Source organism: Amblyomma maculatum, chromosome 11 (genome assembly GCF_055883805.1).
Source record: "Amblyomma maculatum isolate TAMU_Amacu chromosome 11, ASM5588380v1, whole genome shotgun sequence".
NCBI classification, from domain to species: Eukaryota; Metazoa; Arthropoda; class Arachnida; order Ixodida; family Ixodidae; genus Amblyomma; species Amblyomma maculatum.
The window spans coordinates 64228670-64241235 of record NC_139354.1 but is presented as its reverse complement, the minus strand read 5'-3'; the positions used below and the strand labels follow the sequence as shown (position 1 = coordinate 64241235).

The 12566-nt window shown below is 44.1% G+C and overlaps 1 protein-coding gene across 1 annotated transcript in view; it reads right to left on the bottom strand.

The window, feature by feature from the left end:
* Positions 1–290: 290 nt before the first annotated feature.
* Positions 291–12566, bottom strand: part of LOC146173981 (venom metalloproteinase Antarease-like) — a 36558-nt gene continuing 24282 nt past the window's right edge. Inside the window, exons 10-13 of the mRNA XM_084584924.1 lie at positions 12359–12526; positions 7848–7980; positions 7625–7753; positions 291–518 (exon numbers count right to left, since the gene is read on the bottom strand). Of these exons, the coding sequence (XP_084441050.1) occupies positions 459–518; positions 7625–7753; positions 7848–7980; positions 12359–12526 (490 nt within the window). The 3' untranslated portion in view covers positions 291–458. The remainder of the gene's footprint in view (positions 519–7624; positions 7754–7847; positions 7981–12358; positions 12527–12566) is intronic.

Here is a 12566-nt window from a genome sequence, read left to right as displayed (position 1 = left end):
AGTGAGTTGGATTGAAGTTTTCGCATAGTAAACAGCCCACTTTTGTGCTGAGTGCAGCATTAAATTTTATTTTGTTAAAAAGGACGTGTTTTTCTAGACAAAAATTGTTTTTGAGAAGATTGATTTCCGTGGAAAGAAAAATAGGAGCGTAATTTCTAGAGAAGTTTCATTTCTTCCATGTTGAAATTTGGGTTTTTCTCCACCTAATGTCTTGAATGAAGCAGGATGGGTTCAAACTATATGCATATGAAATCTGTTTTCGTCATTTTTCGAGTGTTGTTCATGAAGCAGACCTCGCTGGCACCGGTGCCTGTGTCTAATATATACACGGAATGTTGCTAAACCTGAGGTATTTCAATTAACTTGTCTAGTATTTTAGATGGAAGGTTTCTTCTTTATTTTGTCTTGAGGACAACTTCAGACAAATTCTATAACTCAAGAACTGCATCTCCTTAAAATCATGGCCGTTTATTATTCCGTTTCTTCGGATCTTGTACGCAATCGCCTTGAATGCATACCTGCAGGAGAGGGGGACGAAAGGGTTGCAATCAGAGAAGTTCTCTTAAAGAACAGAAATTCCTATTTGAAAACAAATACTTCCAATAATCTGGCAATAACTATCGGCATGAAAGCAAGTGCAAGCCGGAAATATATTGCAAAGTAAACGGACGACATAATCGAGCAGCTGAATGCACGGCTATCCGCGTTGTTGGTGTGGCATTAGGCCTTGATCTGAAATTTTGCCACTCGCTCAAATATACGTGTGAAAATATGATTAGAATAATCACCTGATATCTCCATTTGAAGCGGGCACAAACAGATGGTACCAACAGTTACTCTTCAGAATTAAACTGCCTATAGCTGCAATAATAGTATGCGAGTCAATGTTCCGCCAGGCTGATTGCTCTATTTGAAGTTGGACAGTAAGCTTGGACTTAATGCAAACAGTTTTAGGCAATGGCGCCTGAATGCCCTCGTTGAAGCGAATTGGCATCATAAATTGGTTGTGAGCGAAGAATCAAAAGTATGCGTTTGGCAGGCGTAACTGGGCGGTGATACAGCTTGCACTGATTATTGGACGCACTGTGTGTCGTCAGGACACCGCAAAGCAGCCCCTGGGGTAGCTTAAGTTCTACGCGAGGTTGACATAGGCATCTGATTTAAGAACATTCCCTTCAGAGTCACATGCTACTACTAGGCCTTTCACATGTGTTAATGTGACCTGGTTAAAATGGGACTATATAACTATGTTCGGTGATCTTTCAGCGAATAGAACAGTTTATGACTTTAATTATAGCGACTGAGATAAGATTTTTGAGGCACTTAATATCCCTCAGGAGCGATGGGGAGAAAGTCTTTAGGGCTTGTTGTGTTGTACTACTGTTGTGTTTATTTGACAGAACACGGCCGATCACACAGTACCGCACTGTGGCTTACCCGATTCGAGCTGAATAGCTTCATTCGGCGGCGAGGGCGCGCCTTCGTGGCTGAGCTTGTTCTTCATAGCTGCCGGAAGATGGCGTGCGCCATGCTCCGATGGCGTGCGCCATGTTTCGTTCAGAACAAGGGTGTGAAGGCGTCATGGGATGCCGTTTCAAATTATCCCGTCTCGTGATGCTTTCCATAAGGCACAAAATGCAGATATAATCGTGCGTTACAGCCGCTATAAGAGACTTCATTTTAATTACTTGCGCGAGGACACGTTGTTGTGACCACAAAAGTACGTTAGTCAGGCAAAATTACGACAAAAATGAGATCGGCGGAGACTCTCGTTCGGTGGTGGTGAGCACTTGAGTGCTTTCGCGAACATAGTGATAAAGGGAGTACCAAAGTGTATGCATGCGAGTGTAGAACCGGGAAAGGAATCACAAGGGGATATATGATGCTCTTGTCTCCTAGAATTAACGCGGAGCATACGAGCCTCGAATATTTTGTTCTTTACGTGCAGCCGCATTCAACCACTTCTATTCGTGGTGAGTCACGCGCTTCTAGATTCATCGGCAACAGGAAGGTACGCGGGAAATGCTTGTAGGAAATCCACGCAATAAATGTGGGAAGAAAGTATTCGCGCGTAATTCCACTTAAAAAAAAAAGCTGCCTCTACAAGGAACTGAGCCACTACCCCTCCGACCCCGGCTGGGCACAGAAACGACTAATCTGCTACACTTCGCCGGGCTTGTGAGAAACCAACAGTATTTCTCCATGTCTATAGCGAGGAGGCTCGTAGCGATGTCAATGACAATGCGGTTATTGATAATTATGAAATTATAATAATAGCGATGGCAACATATTAGCATTTTCTATAATTGCCATAGTAGCGATGGTATTAGCGATGATAATCCAATTATTGTAAACAGTCCTGTACAATCAATTTCGCCATTTACCCTAAACGCACTCCTGTAATTGTGTGTAGAGCTCTTGCCCGCAGCTTCTGTCACATCGACTATGGATATTTGCAGCAGCTAATAAGCAGCCGCAGTAACTTCTTTCTGATAAACGCTGGGAATTTATAGGACCAGTATGTATGGTTATGAAAATACTGGCAAATAAATTTGAAGATAACAAAGAATGATTAAGAATGATGAAATCACGGCAACACGATCGACGGAGATGACATATACATTTATTTGCATCTCGATTATTCGTTGTGTACGTTTTGGCGCAATAACTCATTGTGCACTGCTAACTTTGTGCCCTTTACAATGATGGTAAATTCGGCTTCTAGAAGGACTACTTCGAAAATTTATTTGTCAGAAGTTGTACTTCGTACATTTATTAGAGCTTAAAATGTAAACTCCAAATTTAAGAGTGAAGAATCGAATTATCCTCTCCGTATATATTTTATACTATATAAGAAAGTTACGTTTTCAACGGCGTCTATTTATCTGAAGAATGAATCCTTTGCAAACAGTGCATTCAAGTAAATCCTACTGCTGGGATAGTTAGTGCATTAGAAAGGGAAAGAAAAATTACAGAGCGCTAGCAAATACGAACACACAAGGAGGCACACACAGGACAGGCGGTCACTCAAATTGGTCACACTTTAGAAAAGGCAGCAAAGTAGCTGCCTGCAGCCGCTGCATCGTCTCCTAAAGCAGCTTTACCGGAAATGTTCACCGAACCGCCTTTTGACTTATTCACTGACTCTGTCATTAAGGTTAAAGAGAGGTAAGTCATAAGCGCCGCCGTTTTCACTCCGATGCCCTATTTCTGTTCGAGTTAGCCTCGAAGGCATCAATAGAGGAAGCGGAGTAAAACGAGACAACGAAGAAATTCATTGAGAGGAGTGATGATTTTCGGTGGGCCCAGAGAGATGTCAGCAGCCACCGAGGAGTGCCTGCCATACAGTTGGAAAGGCCTTTGGGAAATACTTATTGAAATGAGGGACCGATCTAGATGGGGCTGTGGCGGAGTAAGCAAACCGTCTAGCCAGTTAGGAACTTTAAAAGTAAAGTAGTGGCATCTGTGTTCTTTACAGGCAAGATTGTTTTCGGACCTCCAAAGCAAGAAGATTGCGAACAATCACCACATGTTGATCCCGTGCCTGGTGACATACACACGGAGCGATCATCCAAATGAATCGAATTTATCGGCCTGCGGAGGTATAGGACTGGCAAGGAGGAGGCTATGGGATGTAATGACCTCACTCAAGGCCCAGGAAGCCACTAATATAAAACGCTAAAAGTTCATTCAGTGGCCTTGAGCAAAACGAGAAAGCCAGTGAACGTTATAGATACTCAGCCTTGTGGCTTCTGTAAAGCATATGCGAGAGGAAGACACCGCAGCAGGGACTCCAATTGACATGCCGACCTCTGCAGACCATACGAAAGGTGCTGAGATAAACAAACCGAGCTAATCGTCTACGATATTATTACACAAACAGAAAATATATTCATGCAGTGCTGGAAGCACTTGTGAAGTGGAAAAGGTCGATGAAGAAACAGCATAGACTATCGAACAGCCTGGAAAAGTGACGGTCACTTTTTTCACCAGTACAGAGAGAGAAATTCCAGTGCGCAGGAAAAGAACACGTTGGAAACCCAGAGTGTTGTGCTGTGTTGTGACAGCGTGTGTGTAAGTTGTGTCAGTGTTGATGTCAAGGATGTGTGTCTAGAATTTTGAATTGAACTATGAACTTCCAGCGTTGAGGTCACAGCTTTATACACGTGAAAAAGTCGATGCTGATTATGCTTTCAGTAAAGTGGGACGAAGACCTTCACGCAGGGGAGCAGGGCTCGAACAACGAGATGGCGTCCAAATCTTTCACCCTGTCCGTAGGGCGCCCGCGGTTTAACCGTGGATATATTGAGCCGTACACGATCGTCACCAAGACTTATAACGGGTAGGAGCCTTACGAAATGAGCCTCAAGCCAGAAGTCGAGCAGGATATACGTGAAACCATCAATGCTGTAGGAATCGAGAAAGTAGGATGTCACCTGGAAGCAGAGTAAGTGGTGTCACAGACTGCGGGAAAACTACCGAGGTGCTATAGTGCTTACCGTATACATACGTGAACTAAGATGTTGAGCGATGTATTGTGGCAATCAGCGCCGACGAATTAGTGCAGTCTGTTGCTGGACCTATAGGAGAAGAATGCTGGGAAAAACTTGGACAGAGCGTAGTCTATAGTCTGCGATTTGAATCCGTGTGGCCTCGCTCCTACTGATCTATCTTTTTTTTTTAACGGTTGGTGTCCTGTTGCAGACGTTAGATGCCAGTATTTGTGGAGTATCTAATGCCATTATTGAGGAGCTTCACGAGCAAGCTATTAGCATCGACTTCATAATAGTGGCTGTTGCACTTCACTGGTCGGGAGTTTGGACAGTTGGCGCCAAACCGACTCAATTTGAATTATAGGAATAGCGGCCTGTTGCTGCAGGACAGTGTGTGTGTGCGTGCTTACTCGCCGACATCCCGTCCGGAGAAGTGTTTTGGTCGCGCGCACGTGATCCCGGCGACGACCCGTTTCTGTGCGAACCAGACGGCACCTGTGCACCCCCCTTGCGGTCAGGAAGCGGCCGGGGCCCGCCGCCGCTACCCGCTGCAATCTGGGGATACTGCTCGCTGACCTGTGCCTTGGAAAACGGCGGCTGTGTCAAAAAAATGCGGGGCGACGGAGCAAGGGACCCGGAGTCCCATAAATCGACTGTCGGCGGAGACGCAGCCATTTGGACGCTGACAGCGGACGGGCATAGATTACTTTGGGCGGCTCCGCAGAATTCCGAGGCGTGATGTTACATCAATCGACAAGAGTCGTGGTGGGAGGACCGCCGAGAGTTTGAAGGCACCGCGTTATCATGGGCTGGTTTTCATCAATGAATGTGATTGGTTGGCTAGCAAAACAGCAAAATTTCCCGTCGCAAGTCGGAAGCCTTAAAATGGAACTCGTGGCATTATTCAGGGATCTTGATCCTGACATTAAATATTTAAATAAATTGTGTTTATATCGTCTAACTTCGCTGAACCGACTGCACCTTATTCTGCACTTTGTTGGGGAACTGAAAAACTTCGCGGACCATCACGAAGTACAAACCATGTAAAAACATCCTAATTGTGGCCGTCAGATATCATTGATGAACACTCTTCCAGCTTCAAGCTACGACTTCCTTCAGGGCGCGGTGTGTGTTGCAGATTCGGTGAGGAATCTTCGAGCCGAACGAAAACCAGGAAGACAAAGTTTGGGGACGGACGCGCGCGTGAAGTGGAGTGGGCGCCATGTTGGCACATTGGCAAACCAGGGAACAGCCAGGAATTAAACGCAGTGCAGATGTGACCTGGCGTCTTGCCCTGCTCCTTCTATATTCTACCAAGCACGGTGTGAGGACGGTCTTCTCCGCTTCCCGAAAACTGGCTAACATGTCCGTGCGAGACACGGGAAGTGACAATTAAAAAAAACAAGTTAAAGGCTGCTTTAGAAGCATGTTAAGCCATACATCAAATGCGCCGCCGAGGTTATTAAATCCCCTTAACCTGTGCAAGTTATATGTCAGCAAATCTGGCTGATGTGTGAATGATCGGGCTGCAGAGCAGAAGCGTTCCATGACAAACAGTTCAAATTTACATCTACCCGCCCACTGCCAGCTGTGCGATTTCAAACCAGTGGGAGCCAAAGCTGACAGAAATCAGGATTTTAAGCAGGAGCAGGGAAACTATCGCTCGTTAGTTGCTTGAAGCCTCTTATATCAAAATGCTGGGAACGGAATGCATCAGTGGAACCTCAGTATCACTTATTTGATTAGACAATTAAGGAAGGCCTAGCATCACATACACACGTTGCCGGCGGTGGGGAAGCGTTTGAGGCTATTTAATTTGCAAATTCGTTTTTGAGCATGGACAATGACGTTTCATTTTTGTCATTTCGAAGAAGTGTGACCAGTTGGAGAAACTAGATTGTTGCTCTTTCTGTCAGTAAATGACAGTAAACGTCTTGTACATGCTATGAAATAAGAATTAGTGTAGCTTTTATACTGGCTGCGTTAAATACGGCATGCAGCGTAATGCTTACCTGTTGCTTTCATATATCCATAATCCAGTGTGACCTCCCTTTCAAGTTCGGAATCATGCTACAGCTCATGAGGCTGCCTCCGGACAATGCCCGCTTGCTCTAGACAATTTTACACTGATCTGGTTTCAACCCCAGGAGTGCGCTGTTAGATGATCTCTCCATGCTGGTTTACACTTTCATATCTTTAAAGTCTACCGTTATTTTGCTTGCAATGGTGCATACAAGCCATGCCCTATTTATATTGGCAATTCGTCCACAGCTGAGAAATTGAAATAGAAACTGTCTGCTTAGATTTATTGCTCAGGGTAATTATTTAGTGCAACTAACTTTGGTTGTTGCGAAATATGCTTGCTTGAGCTGCTGCGCGTGACCTCTGGCACTTGCTATGCCTGGGCGAATAGAAATGGTAAGGTAATATTTTTCACCAATCTTCATGCCTTTCTGCCTTTCCCTTTCCCTGCCTTTCCTCATCTTCCTTCCCTGCTTCCTTCATGTCAACGTCTCGCGTAAACTTTGCGAATTTAAAGTAAGGCTGATACCTTAAGTATATTTTAGTTTATGGAATCTTCAAATGAATGGTGCTCTTTTAGTGAAAGGAATATCCGGGAGCGTAATGAACTTTTGTCAAAAAATTCTACCACAACAGTACTTTGTTCTTGCATTTCGTAACCAGTCTTCTTTTCACCGGTTGCGCAAGAAGCGCTACTAAGTAAGACGAAATATCCAATCTGACTGTGATATATCCATGATTAAAATATCTATAGTTTACAACGGTTATGTTTTTATAGTCGTCGCTCGCACCGCACTTTGCAGGCATGGAGAAACGTTTCTATAGTGCAGATTTGTGCAGGTTTCTGTGAACTTTGCCGACCTAGCTAAGCGGCTTGTATATGATCCAGAGAATACTCTTGTCTATTGAATCATGGACTATAGGTTTTAAATTATCGGCTTCGCTCCTCCGCGAAGGCGAAGTGTTCTTAGTGAGTCGCATCTCATAAACCTTTCTCTATCCCTGCGTATTAAAAGTGAGTTCTTGAAAGTTGCGTTACTAGATGTTCTTGCCCAAGTAAGGTGTTATTAAATTTTACGAAAATTGATTTAAAGGTCGCGTGGCCGTACCTGGTCGTTTCCACAGGGTGTGTATTCAAGCGCTTCAACATCTTGGAAGGAACTGTGTCCATTAGAATTCGTCTCATGCACTTCGTTGTATAAACAGCGCACCGAGCATTGCGCTTTGAAATATTCACTCTGAAAAATAGAACAACCAGTTTTAACGGAAATATCTGACCCTATAGCAAAGCGAGCGTCGAGAAAGGAGGATGGGATTTTTGTGATTGCTTACAGCAGTGACATCATTCTTTTCTGCAAACTTCCTCTGACAGTAGGCCTCCATGGTCAAGACCATCCCAGGGTACTTCTTCGTTACATTGTATGTCTTGATAGCAGTCACTCGCCAGCATGCAGAGCCTCGCAGTCTGCAATAAAAGTACGCAAACCCCTAAAGCCGGCAATAACGTAGCATACAATTTTACTTTTCCTTTTATCTTGGCTGAGGAAGAATGCAATAAAGAAGAGCAGTACTAAGCAGATGAGGCTTGGCTTTGAACTATTAGTTCTTTGCATATTTTCTTTTAAATCCGAGGCTTATTACCGCAGCTCACAAGAGTGTGAGTTGATGAACAATATTGCAGTGTCAATAGTAGTGTATAGAGAAGTTAACACAAGACGTAACGGATGTACTGAACCATATGTATCAGCAGCGCGAACACAATCAGAGGAAAAGAAGAATAAGAAGGACAGAGCGCTGAACTTGCAACTTTATTAGAGGAAACTGAAACCTATTCAAGGATGTACTGAGCCAGAACGTTTAGCATGCTAACGCTTTGCAGTTGCGTAAGATTTAGGATAATCACTCTGGGATCTCATACAGGAGCTCTGAGTAATTGGCTTTTTCTTGTAGCGGCATTAAATATTGATAGCGATACTATTTCCTATTGTTTTCTCAGGTTTCTGAATTGAAGTCCAACTCGTAGATGTCTTAAATATGTTTTAGAGAGGAGGTCGTATAGAGCTTGTCTGATAAAATCAGTACGGAAGAAAAAATTCTAAGGGTTCATAGTAGCTTCTTGAGAGAACATTTTTTAGAATTATGGGAAAACGAGACGTTGATATTGCAAGGATTTTGTTTATCAGCTCTGACGACAAATCAAGGCGCATCGTTGAGGTAGAAAGTGAAAAACATTTACGAAACACGTGCACTGAGCAACAGTTAAGAAGGACAGGTGATTTCGTTTTATAATTTGGATGTTTGAGACTGCACCAAAAAGCGAGATGCGATCGAAACCGTCGAGGTATGATCTACAGAGTGGCAGGCGTTTTACTGAGGGGTATCCTCTGCACCATTTGATGGCCTCCTGCATACTTCCGCAATGTGCTTGCTATTAGGGGTGGTGTACCAAGAGCAGTATATCAATGAAGGTTGCTCGTTTTCGGATAAAACCCAATTTTACACGGTTTGCACACCCCACAAATGTTCCTGATAATCGGGCTTTCACACTCCAAAAATGTTCCTAATAATCGGGTAAATCCCCAATTTTCCCGGTTTCTGAACGACTGTGTCCATCGCACCTGTTTAAAGCTCGTATGAAAGCCCTCAAGCAGAAGCTTCTTGAGCGATAAGTTTTGATAAAAAGGTTCTTTATGCGAAAGCAGTCTTAAAGAGAGATGCACTCAAGATAATTTTAGATGTTCAGAAAACTCTCGAAAGCAGAAAACGTCTGATCCCAGGCTTCGATCACCTCGTTAATGTCACGCTACAGCAGACTCTCTACGAGTTTTCACAATGATCGGTACAAGGGACCAAAAAAAAAGTGTTTAGTTTGTGACAGTTACGAGCTGTGCCCCATTAGTTAAAACTTGAGAAGGGTTTTGCGTGAGAATCTCCACAAATGGGACTGCACTCTCAAACAGAATGCCTCCGAAAAAGACGAAAACCAGCTGACAATGGGAAAACTGGGTGGCGTACTCGATCCATGCCAAAAGCGGCTGCTGAGTAGTTTGTTTGATGACTAACGTCCTCTCTTTCCGCGACGGACGATGTAGTCTCGGCTCGCGAGGAGTTTAACCAGTACTTGCTGGAAGCAAGCCCCGCAGATGGAAATCTTGAAGTGATGGACTGTTGGAACGACGAACTACGTGCTACCCCAGGCTAGCAAATGCAGCGTTGAAATTGCTGTTTAGCTAATAAAACGTGTGACGTTGAGCGAACGTTCTTTCAGCTAAGGTAACTCCAGAAACCAGACAGGTCTCGAATGGAAACAGAATATTGCACAAGCAGATGATTATACATGTTATTAAGGGCATGTAAAACGTCAATGACCATACTCATGCGAATAAAACGTTTCGTGTCTAACAACTAACCGTCGCACACCATTGAGAGTAATGAATACGACAGGAACGCCAAATTAGGAAATATTTTCTTGATTGGAACCCAAAACGCGACTTTAGTCTTTACCTGCCGATTAGGAGAAATAGAATACATTAATACTTTGTAAATGTAGCCCCATAAACTCGAAGTTTGGAGGTTGTTAACAAAAAACAAGTTGACAAATTTAACCCCCAAATTTGAAAAAAAAAAAATCAAACCCGAAAACGAATAACCCTAAGTATATGCCACCTAACAATATACACGTTCAATGTGTACATCTGTCCTTTCTAGCTATGATGCAGACGACGAAGTGGGACAGTTTTATTTCCCACTGCCGCAATGATTGTTATAACCCATTCCCAGAATGCCCCCTTCACTTGCAAACATTTTTCAAACATCAAGTAGTGCTGATTTCGCTTTTATTGAAACATATATTCGACACCACCTCAGAGGCTTTTCAAGGCAATTTGTGGTATCTGGTAAAGACCCCGTGCAGCGAAGGATGAAATCAAATACAGCACGATAGATTAGGCACCGGTAATGTGCTTAGGGAAGTTAGTTATGGCCGTTATAAGGGATTGCCTCAAAATAACTAGGCTGGGCCCACCTGCTGGGAAAACGAGGTTAAAATGTGCAAGAAGTATTTTCCCTCCCTTTAAAAGAGTACGTTTTGCAGAGAGATGAAGTGCCACAGCAAAGTAGAGAGACGCATCATATTACGCGATGCCCTGTATACCTCTTTATGTCGAAATTCGAAATATCCTTCCCACCGCAACGCTATAGTTAGAGAGACAACGTGAAAGACGTGTGGGAACAATTTTTTGGCACAGACGTGATGCAGGCGCCATAACTCCTTCAATATTTGATACGCCATTCCAAGACTGATAGTGCCTGTTTGTCTTGTTTGAAAGTTGCTTTTGCAGTGCGAATTGCGAATATACCTTGATTTTCGAATGCGAAAACAGGCCAGATGGCTTCATATAGCTGTTATCAATTCATACCTATACGGCAGAGTCTAAACGTTGTCAAAATGTTCCTCACGTCATACAAAATGTTATTCGCCACACAGCTTGCTTAATCAGGATGCTAGAAACAAAACTTTTCAAATCCTGCAAGCTCTAGCCCAATAATATCTATTTATGAAATCCGAAACTTTGTACCCCAGCACTTAAAGCAAGGCACTATAACCAACATCTTTATGTCGTGCCTAATTATGCCGGAAATTATTTCAGAAAGCGCAATGATTAAACTTTCGTCACCCGACAGGGCTACGCATTGAAATGGTAAATGCGCCTGTGTAACCCTTCGGTGCCGTTTGAGGTAGCAAAGTTACATATGTCTTAGGTTGGAGGGAAAGAAAAACTGATGTACCTCGCCGTGTACATATCTCGATATATTAAAAAAATCAGTTTTACCGATATGGGTATTCATGGTGTCTCCAAAGTATGCAGAGCCTTTTTGTTTTACTCGTGTGAAGCCGTATTCCATCCCACATTTAGGAAATGGTACTGCTCCAAACGCAGCCTTATGCCGCCTACCCCATTTGGGTCTGCCAGAGAGATTTCCAGACATCTCTTCTACTTAGGTCTGCAGAGAGAAATGCCGGGGAGAATTCAAGCAATTGAGCTAATGTCTTCTCATCTAAAGAACTGTCCATGCGGGGATACGTGTTGCGGCGCCGCGCTGAGCCTCAGGACGTTAAACTTCGGTAGCAATATTCCGCACACGAGAACCCATAAAGAATATGTTAGCAAAAGGCCATTTAGCTTGACGGAAGATTGGGGGGGGGGGGGGGGGGGGGTATTCATAAATTTGCACACTGTGCAAAACAGTTTCAGCGTGCTGTGCAGACTGCGCATTAGAGAGGTGTAGGTAAGGATCAGATACGTTTCATATCCGAAGACGGGAAGGCGCCTCTCTAACTATCGATATGCAAAGATTCTTCCCTCAAACTTGTAGTGTGACGAGAGAGGTCATGTGGCGCCTGCGTACTCTGCGTAAGAGCACTACATCCTTAGAAATTTTCCGCTCAACACGTGTTCGCGCGATAAGCATGAGAGTGGTCATGCAAGTATTCCTAGAGATATCTGATTGCCTAGGGGCCGAGACGTTTAAGTAGGAGTAAGCGGAAGTGGAAACGTGAACGGAGCAGGAGCAATGCTGCAACGTTGAAGAGCAGACCTTGTTTGAAGCGTTTATTTGGCTTCGGCTAGTTAGTTAGGAATGCTAGCCAGGTTTCAGCATTATTTGTCCGCTTTAAGTGCACTGCATGGTTTATAGCTATCGGAATGTGGAGGTACGTAGAATTTTTATTCGGCAAGTGCCGCAGAGTCGCCAGTAGCAGCTGCATCAATTTTTCCAGCCCCGTACGTGGAAGCCGTGATGCGTAGTTGGCGGGGTTATGCAAAAGTAATAGGGCAACTCACCTGACAATGTACCTCATTTGTTGAAGACTGCACTGAGAGTAGTGGTGGCCGAAGCGACTCCTCTTCGCGTTTCCCATGAGGTAGCCGTAATGGAACGGACAATGCTGTGCACCTGGCCTCCCAGGATACCTGGGGTCAGGGGGCTGTCCATCGTGTGAGGCTCCCAGCCTGTAAAAGGTATTGATTGCGGCGGCCATTTATCATCATG